At 42.5% G+C, this 17,634-nt stretch overlaps 1 protein-coding gene across 3 annotated transcripts in view; it reads left to right on the forward strand.

The window, feature by feature from the left end:
* TRAF3IP2 (TRAF3 interacting protein 2) overlaps positions 1-17,634 on the forward strand; it is a 47,278-nt gene that overhangs the window by 15,431 nt on the left and 14,213 nt on the right. For 2 of the 3 annotated variants that reach the window (XM_021937973.2, XM_021937972.2), the window contains 3 exons: positions 10,274-10,466; positions 14,865-15,043; positions 17,437-17,525. In XM_021937973.2, coding sequence (XP_021793665.2) covers positions 10,274-10,466; positions 14,865-15,043; positions 17,437-17,525 — 461 coding nt within the window. Of the gene's footprint in view, positions 1-10,273; positions 10,467-14,864; positions 15,044-15,332; positions 16,861-17,436; positions 17,526-17,634 lie in introns of those variants that run through there. The other variant, XM_021937974.2, reaches the window with a different exon arrangement.

Consider the following 17,634-nt stretch of genomic DNA (forward strand, 5'->3'; position numbering starts at 1 on the left):
GATGTTAAATCTCCGCTGAGGCCCCTGGAAAATAACAATAGGGCTTTACAGATGAAACACAGGGCTGTGAGATGTGATATTTTTCTTAGCAAATAAACACTAGACATAAACTAGGTCAAAGAGTGTAAGAAGTGCCTGACCAAAGGCCTGATGCACAGCTTTAAAATAAATTATAGAAATAATTACAAATGCTGTAATCAACCATAATTTACATACTAGTACATGTATACTAAGTATAAAGCTTCCTAAAGTGAAGAGAGCAACACAGTAATTCATAACTCAAAAAAGAAAAAAACAACAAAGAGGAGATAGAGAAATGTAACTTAGAAGATGCTTGGAAGAAATAGGTAAGAATGAATGTGAGATCAGGAACGAGGGTGGGGGCTGGGGAAACAGGAGGGTGTGAGGACAATGGGGCCTTGGGCTGGAGAGAGAGAAAGAGCTCGTGATGCCTAAAACTGGGACGTGGTGTATAAATGTTGGGAAGTCAACAGGGTGGGAGCACATGGATGCCACCGCCTGCTCTAAGCGCCCAGTCATAGGGTGGGTGTGGTGGTGGATTCCCTTAAGTATGAATCACTGAGAACTGAATGTTGGCAAGGTCAAGGCTGTATTTCTCAGTGATTGCCAGGTTTAAAAGGAATAATTTGTGAGAATAATACCATAAACTACTTTTTAACATTCTGTTAATCTGCATTTAAAGGTAAGTTTTCACCACGCATGGTGGCTCATGCATGGTGGCTCACGCCTGTAATCCCAGCGCTTTGGGAGGCCGAGGTGGGTGGATCACTTGAGGTCAGGAGTTCGAGACTAGCCTGGCCAACATGGTGAAACCCTGTCTCTGCTAAAAATACAAAAAAAATTAGCCAGGTGTTGTGGCAGGTGCCTGTAATCCCAGCTACTCAGGAGACTGAGGCATGAGAATTGCCTGAACCCGGGAGGCAGAGGTTGCAGTGAGCAGAGATTGCGCCTGGGCGACGACAGAGTGAGACTCCATCTCAAAAAAAAAATTTTTTTTCTGATCATTATAATACTTGGTCACTCCTAAAATGGAAATAATGCCCAGAAGTTCAAAAAAGAAAAAAAAAAAGTTTTCATATTTCTGCCACCCAAATAAAATTCCCTATTAGGGTTTTGACATATTAATTTTCAGTGTTTTTTTTCTTTTCATATATTTTTAATCTGAAATTAAAATAATTTTCAGTGACATTGAGTGTACTTATTCCAGAATCATTTAAAACTGCTTCATCGTATTTCATCAGATGAATCTACTAAATTATTATTAACCTGTTCTTTATTGTCAGACATTTAAAATAGTTTCCAGTTTTCTGATCCAGTAAGCAATGATGTGGCCAACATTGCATACATACGTTTTTAACTGCACTTCCGATTAACCCCTTAGATTAATGCAAAGAAGTGTGAATACTTAAGTCAAGGCTTTGTGATACAGTCCCAAGCAGCTGACTTTGACTACTAGCAAGGGAAAGCCTCATTGTGATAGACAAAAACAGCACTGACTCATTGTTATAATGGACCCTCTGGAAAATACTTCCCACTGGAAAATACTTTTCCTGTTGTTGGAGCTGAAACGGCGCCATTGGCAATCCAGTTTTTGGAGGTGAGCGTTGTCCCGTTGGGGCAGGTTCCTTTAAAAGGCAAACGCTCCTGACTGGGAACACTTTTTGTCTCTATTGCCCCAGGACCCGCTTTCTTTCAGCATTTCACCATCCCCTTGCTCTCTGTATTATTTCCTTCTGTTAAGGGGTTGGGGAGAGACATGTAGGATCCTGGGGGCAAAAAGAGGTGTTGAAAGGCAGAGGGAAGAGAATGGGGATAGGAGAGGGGAATAATTTACAGAAGATATACAAATAGCCAATATGAGAATTAAACCAAGCTCAACATTATTAGATTTAAGAAGTGCAAAATTCTAAAATATACCTTTTCCCTGATTCATTGTGCAAAAATTAAAAACTTTGGACAACATCCAGTGTTGGTGGAGTTACAGAGAAATGAATATTCCTAGTCACTCTTGATAGGAGTGTAAATTGGTGCAATCTCCCAGAAGGCAATTTCCCTATCAAAATTTTATATGTGCTTCCTCTTTGGCCCAGCAGTTTCACTTATAGGAATCTATCCTATAGAAACATTAAACAAGCACATACAAATACAAGAACAAGAATGTTTATGAAAGCATTGTTGCATTAGAGTAAAAACAAAAACAACTACAATGCCTAGCAATAAGGGGCCAGATAAGTCATTTGTGATTTATGTATACAATGGACTACTAGGCCCATGTTGCACTGAATACACCTTCTGACATCAAAAAGTTTAAAGGCAATAGCTGCAGTGATGATCCCATCCATATATATATATTTTAAACTATCTATGTTTATATATACGTATTAAGTCTAGCAGGATCTAGTGGTGATCTTGGTGGGGAGGGGAGCAGGGAATCAAGAGGAGATAGGTATATTTTCCTTCTAATTTCATATACTTTTGTTGATTTTTAAAAATAGCAAATGGCTGGGTGCGGTGCCTCACACCTGTAATCCCGACACCTTGGGAGGCAGAGGAGGGCAGATCACTTGAGGTCAGGAGTTCGAGACCAGCCTAGCCAATATGATGAAATGTTGTCTACTAAAAATACAAAAATTAGCCGGGCATGGTGGCATGCGCCTGTAATCTCAGCTACTCAGGGAGGCTGAGGCATGAGAATCACTTGAACCCAGAAGGTGGAGGTTGCAGTGAGCTGAGATTGTGCCACTGCACTCCAGCCTGGGCAACAGAATGAGAGTCAGTCTTAAAAACAAAAACAAAACCATATAAAAAATATAAAAACAAAAATAGCAAACAGGTATTACTTCTATAATTAAGAAATGAGTCAAGACTGAAAAGAACAAAGGAAAACTGAGCACGTACAGAAGGCAAGCTTGCCCCAATTCACCTTGCATGTCCCTTGGCCCTGGCTCCCATCTAACCACAGAGAAGAGGGTCAGGGTTGCCTGTGCTGATGGCATTTTTGCAGGGCATTGCAACCCTAGAATATTTATGAGGCCTCCAGCAGCAATGACTCCCATGAAGGTTGCTGTGAGGATTAAATGAGATAATGTATTAAAGGCACTAGGAAAGTGGCTGGCTGGTGGTAAGCCCTCAATACTAACAGCTTTTAGTTATTATTGTTATTATTTAAATGCATCCTGCAGCCCAGTTCTGCAGGGTGCTCCTCTACTTCCAGATCCCACTCACTGGCACAGATTTTAAGCATTCAGGGCAGGTGTACAAATGCTTAGTTTCATGTCAGGGCTATAACTGCACTTAATTGCCAACAAAACCACTTCAAAAGAGCTGTTCACCTAAGGGATGCTTGTGCAGTTGGAAACCATGGCTACGTGGCTCTACTCGGCTTTAGAAGAGCATTACTTCCTTACCCATTAATGAATATATAAATAAATAATAATCACCATGCAAATGGCATATCTAAGCTTTTTGCAAGGTAAAGCAAAAATGGTTATTGGTCACCTCTTTCATGTGAAAAAAAAAAAAAGGTTTTCAAAGTAGGTGAAAATAAGAAAGGGAATAAGCCTGTGTTTTCTCCTCACCCCACCCCCTGGAAAAGTCGGCCTCCTGCTGCCTCCGAATCCTTCCACTGAAGGTCACCAGCATGGAGTTCATGGCTGTGCAATCAAATGAAACTCATGATGCAAATATTTGGGAAAAGAGAGGGAATTAAGTCTAGAGAGCCCTCATTTTATTATAAAAGTATTGCTTTCTCTACCAAGGAGACTGAATAGAATAAAATTATGGGTACATGGGTACAATTGTACCTGTGGACCAAAAAAAAAAAAAAAAAAAAGGGATGATTTGTATGCTAGAATGCATGCACAATTAAAGTGAGGGAAAAAAGAAACCAGATGGAAGAAATGATAAAGAAGGAGTTGCCTTTCAGGAACCACAGCTGCTTACAGCTGTGGGAGTTCCTGCAACAGTTTATATTGGCCATTTTGTTTCCTGGCTAAACTGATTGCATTATATCACGATGTTTTTTTGACAACTTGAAAATCAGATTTTATTTCTCTCTCATAAACTCTTTTAATACCATTCTTAATAAGGAAGAAAAATGTTGCATGTTGCGACTGATAAATGGAAAACCTCATTTAGGATTTGGTTTCCACATTCCAAGTGGTAAAAGCTCAGTAACACGAGGATCGTGTGTACTCAGGCCAAGAAGATCACAGGATTGACAAATAACATACAGTCCTGGGCGCCCATTCGTGATTGTGCAAGATTTTCATTTCTGCTTTGTGATTAACACTGCCTCTGAACTGAGGAGTTACCATGCTAGCAAATCATTTGTCTGTCACGTCACCCACCTTCCCGCTCCTACAGAATAAACTCTCTTGATGGAATTGTAGGCACTGGGGACAAGTCCGCAGGAAAGCTATTTTTGAACAGGGATTCTCAAGTAGGTGGCTGTCGACTCATATGTCTCCCCTTCTCACACACTAACTAGTGTGGGTTTGTGTTTAAAAACAGACACCCACAGACAGGCAGATTTTCTTTCTCTCTCCATTTATTTTGAGGTACTCCCAAGGGAACTGTATCCTATTTATCTTTGTTCGCCAAGTGCCTGGCCATCGAGGTTCAATAAATATTTGTTGAATGAATAAAAAGAAATCTGTTCTCTACTTCCTGGGGAAAGGAGTGAGCCTTAATCATGAGTAGAGTCTTTGTGATATGAAGCCTTGGAAAAGCCATTTTTTTTTTTTTTTTGGTCTGGGAGGGAAGCAAAGAAGGGAGTCAGTGAAATTTGGAAACAGAACCTGTCCATCCACTTATCACTTTATTCAGCAAATAGTCATACACGGTCCTTGTTTTCATGGAATTCACAGTCTACTGGAGAGATGGATAAGAAATAGAAGTCAAAAACAGAATGACAAATTATAAGTGCTATAAGGGAAGTAACTGTTGGAATAGACATTAATAGACAGGTTGGCCAGAGAATGTCTCTTTAAGCAGACATCTGAGCTGAAACCTAAAGGACGAGAAGGTCAAGGAAGCAAGGAGCTAAGGAAGCAGGGAGCTTGATGTCATTAAGATATCAAAAGCAAGCCAGTGCGGCCTAGCAGAGTGAGCAAGGAGAGAATGGTGTGCTAGAAGATGAAGGCTACACAGGCCGTGGTGAGGAATCTGGATTTTTATTCTGAGTTAAACTTCTTTACGGAAATGGAAAATTGAACTCTATAATTCTCAATACGGAACTTAGAACAGTACTTGACATGTAGCAAGTGATCAATAAATGTTAGCCCTTATTTTATATGTATAGTATCCAAGTAAATTAGCAAGCCTTCGTCATAGTAATTGGAAAAAAATGATTAAAGCTTGAGCAATGAAAAAAATGATTAAACCTTGAGCAATGAAAAAGATGATCATTTACCTGATAAACATAGTTTTTATTTAGCAACTTTTCTTTTTTGTGTGTGTGTGTATTTCTTTTTTTGTAGAGATGGGATTTCACCTTGTTGGTCAGGCTAGTCTTAAACTCCTGGGCTCAACAGATCCAACCACCTAGGCCTCCCAAAGTGCTAGGATTACAGGCATGTCCAGCCTATTTAGGAACCTTTTCCATACAACCAGTCAAATTCCAGACAAAGCTGGTCAGATTCCACTTACAAAAGGGAATGCTCATTTTTTATTGATCCATTGATATTCAGTTTTCCTTTGTTTTCAACAATAAAAGGACAGCATGGAAGACTATATTGTCAGTACCCTAATTTTAGAAATTGATGAGGTGTATCATTTTCATCTGCTCACATAAACTGGCATAACTTTTTACCACAGGTGGCCGTTTCTGAAATGAAAGTTACAGCTAATCAAACACTTAGCCCCACATGCCTTGGTGATTTTAATGATATGATTTGTTGCTATGAGACAAAAACATGTTGTGCGGGAAATAATCTGTTAGAAATCATATGACCTTGATTCAAAGGCTTTTGATTAACAGCACTAACATCCGCTTTCTGGAAAAGAAATAAACCCTGTGATTAGAGCTTCGTAGTCCTTTTAAAGCAAATAAAACAGTATTAGCCATTCATTAATGGATATAGGAAGCAAAAATGGCTTCAAACATTAAAAACTTCCCAAGATACTTTCAGCTCTTTCCTCTTAAACGCTTTTAAGGCCACTGGCAAAGTTTCTCCTCTTTTACTTTGTCTTTCTCCTTCCTACTTCTGGAGGGAGACACCAATTAAACCAAAAAACCCCCAAAACAGATGGACAGCAGAAGAGAATTAAGATAGTCTAGAGCAGTGGTCCCCAACCTTTTTGGCACCAGGGACCAGTTTCATGGAAGACAATTTTTCCACGGACTGGGGAGGGGGATGGTTTGGGGACGATTCAAGTGCATTACATTTATTGTGTACTTTATTTCTATTATTGTTACATTGTAATATATAATGAAATAATTATACAACTCATCATAATGTAGAATCAGTGGGAGCCCTCAGCTTGTTTTCCAGCAGCTAGATCTGGGGGCGATGGAAGACAGTGACAGATCATCAGGCCTTGGATTCTCATAAGGAGCATGCAGCCTAGATCCCTCATGTGCGCAGTTCACAATAGGGTCTGCGCTCCTATGAGAATCTAATGCCGCTGCCGATCTGACAGGGGGCAGAGCTCAGGTGGTAATGCAAGTGGTGGGGAGCGGCTGTAAATACAGACAGAGCTTCATTTGCTCCCCCATTGCTCACCTCCCACTGTGTGGCCTGGTTCCTAACAGGCAACAGACTGATACCAGCCTGTGGCCTGGGAGTTGGGGGCTCCTAGTATAGGAGACCTGTGCCCTAGAAAGTATTAATAGATTGTGCAGTCCTAAATGGCTTCTCTTTTTCTGTAAGTCGGCTTTGTAACTATTGAGCCTTCGTTCATTCATCTATTGAGCGTCCCCTGGGTGCCGGTGCTATCCTTGGAGACATGGTAGCAAGAGGACACAGTCTATGTTTTCACAGAGCTTATGTTCTAGTAGGGAAGGCAGGCACGAAGTTGACAGGTAAAAGTCATGCTTACTTATGCAAACCCATGATAGGAACTATGAAGGAAGCAAAATAGGGAATGGGATAAAGTAACTGGGTGAGGAGGCAGGCCTCTTTGGACAGGTGATATTTGGGCTGAGTTCTGAATGGCAAGAAGTCAGTCTGAAAATCTAGGGCAAAAACATTCTGGACAAAGAGGGTGGCAAACTCAGGATCCCAAAGGAGAGGACAAGTTTGGGATATTCAAGATGAAGCCAGAGCTTACTGGGCCAGTGAGAGTGTCGTGGGAGGCAAGATCTATAGGGGCTGGAACCTGATCAAGCAGGGTAGATTGTAAGTGCAGTCCACCACGACAGTTCTATCTACAGCTGGGTTTGTAAAGGGTCTGCTCACACAAGGCTCATCAAAAAGCAGGGCTGGCCCCTACCTGGGGACCTGATAGCAGTGGCATTTTTTGCTTTTTTTTTTTTTTTTGAGATGGAATCTCGTCCTGTTGCCCAGGCTGGAGTGCCGTGGTGCCATCTCGGCTCACTGCAAGCTCTGCCTCCGGGGTTCACGCCATTCTCCTGCCTCAGCCTCCTGAGTAGCTGGGACTACAGGCGCCCGCCACCACGCCCGGCTAATTTTTTTGTATTTTTAGTAGAGACAGGGTTTCACTGTGTTAGCCAGAATGGTCTTGATCTCCTGACCTCGTGATTCGCCCGCCTCAGCCTCCCAAAGTGCTGGGATTACAGGCGTGAGCCACCGCGCCTGGCCATTTTTTGCTATTTTTTAAACCGAGGGAAAGGAGCAGTGGAGACCTGCCCTGTTGCCCTGAAACTGCAACTGGTGATCTGGACCCCCTGGAATATATCCGCCCTGCCCTAAGAAGGCTGCCAAGGTGAAGCCTGTGCAGTAGACCTTGTCCTAGACCATAGGAGTCTCTGTGGGCCTGTCTTCCATTCTGAGAGCAGTCCGTTCAAGTCCTGGTCTCCTTTGTCATCCAGGTGCAGGGATAGACCTACGTGGATTCGTTTCTCCCCCTCCCCCTCTTTAAACCCCTACTACTTGTCATGACCAGGCCTAAGCAATATCAGGGCAAGGGTCACGGGGTCCTGCCAGGAGACAGTCTGGGTTGGAGGGGCATGGTCACTTTTGCCAGAAGCAGCATGATCGGAAGGACCCAGGTGGTGTCATGGGTCAAAGGAGACAATAATAGATTGAGTCCAGGGAATCTGACCACACTTGAGAGACTAGCTTGGGTACGTCGCCAGGTCACCCAAACAGTTTCCTGAGTCTAGGCAATGAGAACCTGGAGGAGGCCACACTAGTGAACGTACACATTATTTGTCTTTTGTTCTGTATTTGAGGCCATCATTCCTCTGAATGTCCCTTTGAAAATGTAGATGGCTCCTGACTGCTTTACCAAACTAAGAATACAGTTCTTTTTTTTTTGTTTTTGAGACGGAGTCTTGCCCTTTTGCCCAGGTCGGAATGCAATGGCACAATCTCAGCTCACTGCAGCCTCCATCTCCCAAGTTCAAGGGATTCTCCTGCCTCAGCCTCCCAAGTAGGTGGGGTTACAGGTGTGTGCCATGACACCCAGCTAATTTTTGTATTTTTAGTAGAGATGGGGTTTCACCATGATGGCCAGGCTGGTCTCAAACTCCTGAACTCAGGTGATCCGTCCGCCTCGGCCACCCGAAGTGCTGGGATTACAGGTGTGAGCCACCGTGCCTGGCCTTAAGAATCAATTCTTAGCCACATTCTCACCCTTCCCATTTTGATTTCAACCTACCAGTCACTTTGTTGTTTACTTGCCAGTTTTATTTTGCTGTACATCCCTATATGTATCCTATCTACATGGCAGGCAAACTTGATTATTACTTTTATAATCAGCAAAAGAATGTTAAGATCAATGAGGGTTTTTAAAAAAAATAAACAAAACCACTTCCTTCTTGTCCTAACTAGTTATGCCTCCTCCTGGATCGTCTTATGCTTATGTGGGTCGCAGGGGCAGTGCTTGGATCACTAGGAGGTGCTCATTGTTCATCCTGCAGGGCTACCATTTGGCTCTTTTCAGTCCTCTTGCATCTCTCACATTTCCCAACACCTTACCCACTTTGGGCCTGGGCCATTCCCTCAGAGCTCTTCCCTCTCACCCTTACTTGGTTCCCTGCATCTCTCCTCTGGGCTTTTAGTTCTATTCTTTTGCCTAGTCAGGCAGGCTGCCCTTCCCTGGGGACCCTGCTGCTCCTGGTCCTGGCTGGGACCCACTTTTTCCCAGGTTGCACATTCACATAAGTCACTGCCAGCTCTGGCTTTGCTCTGAGCCCAGCCCTCTTCAAACAGCCCTGGCTCCAATTGCAGGTAGGCTCTAGCAGGAGAGGACCAAGGAAGTTGGAGGGTGTTGCCAATGGGTTGGCTAGTTCCCAGGAGGATGAGCGAAGTTTTCATTCATTTACCTCTTCTTAAGAGGGAGTGGGGGCCGGGCGTGGTGGCTCAAGCCTGTAATCCCAGCACTTTGGGAGGCCAAGATGGGCAGATCATGAGGTCAGGAGATCGAGACCATCCTGGCTAACACTGTGAAACCCCATCTCTACTAAAAAATACAAAAAATTAGCTGGGCAAGGTGGCGAGCGCCTGTAGTCCCAGCTACTCGGGAAGCTGAGGCAGGAGAATGGCGTGAACCCGGGAGGCGGAGCTTGCAGTGAGCCGAGATCGCACCACTGCACTCCAGCCTGGGCGACAGAGCGAGACTCCGTCTCAAAAAAAAAAAAAGAGGGAGTGGGGTGTGTGTGTGTGTGCACATGCACGTGTGTGTCCACTTGGGGGAGGAAAGGACAGAGCAGTGATTCTATATCTATCATACAGATAATTTTTCCTAGCCTTGGATTTGGGACATGAAGGAAATTATGGTAGGAATGGTGGTGTGAAAGAGGTTCTTCATGGTTGGATTTTCCTAAGAATCTTACGAAAAGAGGAGCCTGTGTAGAGTTTTTTGAAAAGTTTTTTGAGCTTTCCAGTTAGAATACCAAACTGGTGATTTCACATATGTTTTTATTTAGGACAAAAAAAAGTGAATTTTGTGAAAACCGTCAAGTAATCAACAACAGAGAAATATGGCAAACATCGCAGAGGTGGTAACAGATGTCTGGACCCCTCAGCTGGTATCAAGACACAAATGAGCATGGAGCTTACGACTCCTTTCACACGAAGGAGCTAGAGTTGATGTTCCCTGTTCTCTTTGTCGTCTTCATCTACAGATGGCCATGACTACCCTCGAGCAGCCTACCAGCAAGTGATCCAGCCGGCTCTGCCTGGGCAGCCGCTGCCTGGAGCCAGTGTGAGAGGCCTGCACCCTGTGCAGAAGGTTATCCTGAATTATCCCAGCCCCTGGGACCAAGAAGAGAGGCCCGCACAGAGAGACTGCTCCTTTCTGGGGCTTCCAAGGCACCAGTAAGTATGACAGGCCCAATCTTCAGGCATTTTTAACATGGAAAGGAATTATGCCAATGCAAGGAAGATGTAACAGAATTCTTTATAGGTTTGCTAATCCACGTTAGTGAGCAAGTCACACAGTGGAACACCCAATATAGACTTTTCAGGTCAGGAGGAAATGGAAGCTGATTGACAAGGATCTCTATCAGACACAGAGAGCCACTAGTGACTAGTCGAAATTCTGTTGAAGGAAAGGTTCTTCAGATGTTCTCCAAGTCACACCCCTTTCTTTTATTTTCAGATCATCTGAATTTTTAATCCACAAAATAGATTTTTGTTTTTACTATGACTGACTTCCACTGTAGCCAATTCTTTATATATCTAGTGTCTATTCCTGTTTAAGCCTATTTCTTTCTTTAAAATGTTAAATTCAATTAATTTTTGGTCAAAATTTAAAATGACCTGTTCTTTTCTTTTTTTGAGACAGCGTCTTGCTCTGTCACCCAGGCTGGCGTGCAGTGGTGCAAACTTGACTCACTGCAACCTCTACCTTACAGGTTCAAGCAATCCTCCCACCTCAGCTTCCTAAGTAGCTGGGACTAGAAGCACGCGCCACCATGCCCAGCTAACTTTTGTATATTTTGTAGTGATGGGATCTCCTTATGTTGCCCAGCTGGACTTGAACTCCTGGGCTCAAGTGATCCACCCACCTTGGTCTTCCAAAGTGCTGGTATTACAGGCATGAGCCACTGTGCCTAGCTTATTATTTTCTTTTGTAATAAAAACATTCATACATGTTGAGTACCATTATTAGGTCTCTCCTATGCTTCTTTAGAAAAACAACTCTGTATTTTCATGATTTCAGTTGTGTAACTCTTCAATCTTTTTTTTTTTTTTTGAGACGGAGCCTTGCTCTGTCGCCCAGGCTGGAGTGCAATGGCATGATCTTGGCTCACTGCAACCTCTGCCTCCCGGGTTCAAGCTATTCTCCTGCCTCAGCCTCCCAGGTAGCTGCATGCCACCACATCTGGCTAATTTTTATATTTTTAGTAGAGATGAGATTTCACCATATTGGCCAGGCTAGTCTCGAACTCCTGACCTTGTGATCTGCCCGCCTAGGTCTCCCAAAGTGCTGGGATTGCAGGCATGAGCCACCATGCCCTGCCTCTTTCATCATTTTTTCCCCTTATTCTCTTTGGATTTTCCTTTTCTCTTAATTTATGGATCTAAAATATACAGATAAAACTCATGTAAATGGAGCGTCCTGATTTATGACAATATTTGGAAGAAAGTAGATTAAATGTTTACTTTTGCTCAAAAACAACTTTTATATACCACTGTAAAACTAAATTCTGTTTTTACTGCATAGACTAAAATATGAAGTTACTATTAGAGTGGATTTTTCAGAAATACAGAAAGTGGTAATTAGTTTGAAAATTTCATTGAAAGAAAAAAAGTCCACTTTATTAACAATGGTGAAGAGGCACATGCCTGCTTTCTCTTTTGCTCAGAAGCCCACAAACCCTCATATTTTCTTTCAAGACAGATCCCTTTTTTCTCTTTTTCTTTTGAGACAGGATCTGGCCCTGTCACTCAGGGTGAAGTGCAGTGGTGCGATCTCGACTCATTGAAACCTCTGCCTCCGGTGCTCAAGCCATCTTCCAACCTCAGCCTCCCAAGAGTAGCTGGAACTACAGGGGCCCGCTACCATACCCAGCTAATTTTTTTTATTTTTTGTAGAGAAGGGGTCTCACTTTGTTGCCCAGGCTGGTTTCAAACTCCTGGCCTCAAGTGATCCACCCACATCAGCCTCCCAAAGTGCTGGGATTACGGGTGTGAGCCACCGTGCCGGGCCAGATCCCTTATTTTTCTAAACCATAAATACATGGAGTTTAAACAATGGAATTAGGTAAAATGTGATTTTACAGCAGGATAGGCACTCTTACAGCAGAAATATCTAAAATTCCAGGGAAATAAATAAAACGTTAGCATCTTTATGAAATAAGTTTGGTGTTGAATAGGAAAGAGAATAGTAATTTTTAAAATAAACTTTTATTTTGAAACAATTTTAGACTTACAAAAGAGTTGCAAAGATAATACAGAGTAGTTGGTTTTGTAGCATCAATTTAAGCCTGCTCTGGTCTTCTTGATCTATTTTATCATTTTAGGATAATGAAAAATAAGTTCAGGTAAAGGAGCTAGGCTGGGCATGGTGGCTCACACCTGTAATCCCAGCACTTTGGGAGGCAGAGGTGGGTGGATTGTTTGAGCCCAGGAATTTGAGACCAGCCTGGGCAACATAGCGAAAACCCATCTCTACAAAAAAATGCAAAAATTAGCCTGGTGTGGTGGTACATACCTGTGGTTCTAGCTACTCAGGAAGCTGAGGCAGAAGAATTGCCTGAACCCAAGAGATCAAGGCTGCAGTGAGCTGTGATTGTGCCACTGCACTCCAGCCTGGGTGACAGAGTGAGACTCTGTCTCAAAAACTAACAAACAAACAAAACATACATACACATACACACAAACCCATCCAACTGAGGCTGGGCATGGTGGCTCATGCCTGTAATCCCAGTACTTTGGGAGGCCAAGGCAGGAAGATCGCTTGAGGCCAGGAGTTCGTGACCAGCTTGGGCAACATGGTGAAACCCCATCTCTACCAAAATAATACAAAAATTAGCCAGGTGTGGTAGCTCATGCCTGTGGTCCTAGCTACTCAGGAGGCTAAGGTGGGAAAATCACCCAAGCCCAGGAGGTCAAGGCTGCAGTGAGCTGTGATTGAGCCTGGGTGACAGCAAGACCCTGTCCCAAAAAAAAAAAAAAAAAAGAAGAGAAGCTAGCTAAGTCTCCTCTTACTGATAGTTTGAAAGAGAACTTTAATTCGGAAAGTTTACTCTGTCATTAATTTCCATGGTGTTGTTTTTATACAGAAGTTTTTGAATATTATCAAGGCTTTAACATTTCTTTATCATATAAGCAATCATCTTCTATAACAACTAAGCAACTTTTGAAACAGTTTTTTTGGTATAAAAGAATTTAATGCAAAATAACTGGAATGGGTTTTTCTTGGAGAAATAAAAAAAAGAAAAAGAGAAAAAAAAATGGAATGGGATCCCCCCATTAGATGAAAGCTTATGTTATAGAAATTATTTTCTCTATATTAATAAAAATATGAAATAAAAATAATCTTAAGCATTCATATTTTCAAAATATAGTACAGTTGAGATTCTGTGTAATTTTATTTCAAATCCTGTTACATAAGACTTTTAGAATTCCCGAGTACTCTTTGGGTAAAAATATGAAAAGCATAAGCAACAATCTACAAAAACCGGGCGTATACATAGAGATTTTGTAGTCAAAACATTTTTTTAAAATTTATAATATGACACAATTTCAAACACACAACAAATAACAACATCCATGTTCCCACTACCCAGATTTAAAGAATGTTAACATATTGTCACATTTGCTTCAGAATTTTTTTAAAGAAATAAAACATTATAGAGACAGTTTTAGTCCTACCACCGGTTCGCGCAACACCACAGAACAGGGCCACTAAAGAGCCTGCCTCCTCTGGCAGCCAGGAAGGTGGAGAATCAGAAAGCAACACCGCTGTGACCACTGCAATGGTTGGATCAGTTCTGTGCCAGATAGATCTCCACTGGCGAACAATGGATACCCATGCCCTGCCCTCGATGCTTGTGAAGCTGGTAACAGGACACTGGGAGGCTTTCTGGGGAAAACCCAGCACCTCATCACCGTGCTTACCAACAAAAACCACAGAAGCAGCAGAACATGCTCTCCATTTCCTTCTGCCCTGCAAATCTCACACGAGGGCATCTGATTGTTCATCTCAGCAGAATGCTCGTGGGAATACTGGCAACCAAAATAATAAAGATGCTATCTAATATGGTAACAACTTCTTTAAAGGGTCTTCAAAATCAGATTTCCATTTATATGTCAACAGTACAAATACTTCTAAATCTACATGGCCCTCTTTACCTTTTGATACATAATTGAATGTTACCTATTATGAGCTAAAAGTCATGTCTTTTTATCTGAATGCCTATAACATCAACCATCTGTGTCACCTGTCATACTACTTTGTTTTGTTGGTGACCTTGTCTGCCCTGTGCATGAGACTTGTTTTTCCAATTAAACAAATCTTGAATAGAGAAATCAAATCCTGCTTCCCTCTTTGGAGTCAGAGCACAGGCCTTCACATGTGGCAGCCAGCTGAATTGCTTATTGACTAAAACTCCGTGGAGCTCCCTTCTTCCTTCTGTCTCAGATAAGAAATAGAGGCAGAGGAGAGAGAGCCCACTGGGATCTTCCCATAGTTTTAAAAGGCTTTCTGTCCCTGAAGGTTTGCCTTTGTAAAGAATGAAAATTGACTGTAAATGTATTCCTGTCTAGGGAACAGCCGCATCACCAGCCACCTAATAGAGCTGGCACTCCTGGGGAGTCCTTGGAGTGCCCTGCAGAGCTGAGACCACAGGTTCCCCAGCCTCCGTCCCCAGCTGCTGTGCCTAGACCTCCTAGCAACCCTCCAGCCAGAGGAACTCTAAAAACAAGCAATTTGCCAGAAGAATTGCGTAAGTTGTTTGCAACATTGTTCTCTCCTTCTTCTTGTGAGGTCTTGTACATTGTGATGGCTGGATGATCACTCGTCCCTAATCTCAGATTTTTTTTTTTTTTTTTTTTTTTTTGTCGCCCACTCCTGTCGCCTAGGCTGGAGTGCAGTGGTGTGATCATGGCTAACTGCAGCCTCAACCTCCTGGGCTCAGGTGATTCTCCCACCTCAGCCTCCTGAATAGCTGGGGTTACAGGTGCACACCACCACACCCAGCTAATTTGCTTATACTTTTACTAGAGACGGGGTTTTGCCATGTTGCCCAGGCTGGTCTCGAACTGCTGGACTCAAGCGATCCACCTGCCTTGGCCTCCCAAAGTGCTAGGATTACACTACTGTACCTGGCCTCATAACCTCAGCTATTTCTTATATACACAGTAAAATAAAATGTACTTTTTTTGCTTTTTGCTTAAAAAGTAACCAGCATTTTGTATGAATGTTTTTAGTGATTCTGACACCACTAGTAACGCTCAAAAACTGCTTACCTCTAGATTTCCTTAAGCACATACTCCAAAAACAAATAACCCCAATGCCTTTTCCCTCTTCTAAATGATGCTTTTGAGTGGACTTGTCCCTGGGTAAATTGATTGGATGTCCATGTGGTATTGGACAGGGACCCAGCGTCTCACCATAAGTTAGCAGCAGCCATCAAGAACGAGGTCATTTCCTGTAGGAATGAGCAATCTTGTTTGGAAAAAACCATCTCACATTCTCCATACTGCATCACAACCAAATGCAAAGTAAGCCTTTTATTTAAAGAAACATTCGACTAAGCGTAAGGTGATGATTCTTTTTCCACATTTTGCTGCCAGAACCAGAAATGTTGAAATATCACCAAAATGTTCTCATATTAAGGTCAATCAGGACAGTAATTTCCAGAAATCTTAAGAAAACAGCCACTATTTGTGAGATTATTATATGATGTGCTTGCTAGAGAAGCTCAGGTAATTCTAATATGCATTTTCCAAATCTGGGAACCTCTTTGAACCAAACCTGAAACAAAGCCTTTTGCATCTGCTAATTCCTTTTGGGGGATCTGTGCTGTTTAGTCATTGACAACTCTGAAAGATTTCTGTGACAATGATTCATTGCTGTTTTCATTCAAAACATTTTATTTCTGAACATTTTCTTAAGATCGTAATCATTTTAATTTTGAGCATTTCTGGAGAACAGATGCTGCCCTGCATACGTTATAGTCCTGATATCAGTCTATAGATCACATATATCTTACCACAATCTATAAAGGAAGTCCTAAAATACGTAAGAATTGGGTGAATGTTAGGTGTTCAGAAGAAAATTGAGTGCCATCAATATATCTAGCTGCTTAAATGTATAATATGACCATTATACACACTTCCATTTGGAAGGTGTGTTTCAAAAAACCTCAGAGTAGATACAGATTCGTATTTTCTCTCCAGCCCCCCTTTCTTCTCCGTCCTCTGCCCCAAGGGCTTCCTGAGATTTAACTGGTCCATTCCAGACTAAAAGCCAACACACAGAGATTATTCAGCTTTCACATTAAAATGCTAGTCAGACAATTTCCCTAAGACTTTAGCCTGAGAAAACGCTGGTTCATCCTGACTGGGTTAAGCCTGTCCAAACGGTACTGTCTGCTGCTCTAAGCTGACCCAGGGATGAGTGACGGAGTCTGTGATGTTGGACTGCCCAGAGGCAGTGTCTCTCCTTCAAGCTGCTGAAGTTTTTTGTTTGTTTTTTTTTAAACTAACATTTCTGAGCTGTGCTTTGGTCTACTCCAAACTTCCTGGCCTTTCTCCAAAAGTGAGTGGATTGCGGGCAAGAAGGGAGCGGGGGAACTACTTTCTCACTCTCCTCCCACTTGCTCTTGTCAGAAGAGCGAGCTTTCAGGGCAGCGGAAAGCATCAGGAGATCAAAAGGAGACACTGCTGGGTGGCCCCTTAGCAAGTTTTAGCTTCTTTGCCTGCTGCGAGAGTATTCCTTGGGCACAGTGCCAAGTGTCTCTAAGAAACTAGGCGGTGCCTGATCTTAAGGACTCCGGGAGTCTGGGTGGTAGATTTCTTGTTAACGCCTCGCGGTTTTTCAGAAGCCCCCTTAGGCTTGTCTGAGCCTGCCAGTGCTCTCCTCTGTCGCTCTGATTTCCATTCACGCTGAGCAGTCTGCACTCCCTTGGACAGACCCGCTGGCATTTTGGGCCTGAGGAGCTGTGCCCTGAGGACAGCAACCCATACAATGCAGGCATAAGCTCTTAGAGCACCCCCAGCCCAAGGTTTCCCCTTATTATTCCAGAAGGACAAAAGATATTACATATAATTTAGAAGTTTGTTTAGAATAGAATAATTTGACCGGTTTCTAATAAATGTAAACATTTTCTCTTAGGGAAAGTCTTTATCACTTATTCGATGGACACAGCTATGGAGGTGGTGAAATTCGTGAACTTTTTGTTGGTAAATGGCTTCCAAACTGCAGTAAGTATTTTGTCCAAATAGATAACTGAACAGTTAGAGTGAGTACAATGGAGAGAAAAGCAGCAGAAGAAAAAGTGTAATAGCTTTTGGTGTTTTAAATGATATTATT

Source organism: Papio anubis, chromosome 6 (genome assembly GCF_008728515.1).
Source record: "Papio anubis isolate 15944 chromosome 6, Panubis1.0, whole genome shotgun sequence".
In the NCBI taxonomy this organism is placed as follows: Eukaryota; Metazoa; Chordata; class Mammalia; order Primates; family Cercopithecidae; genus Papio; species Papio anubis.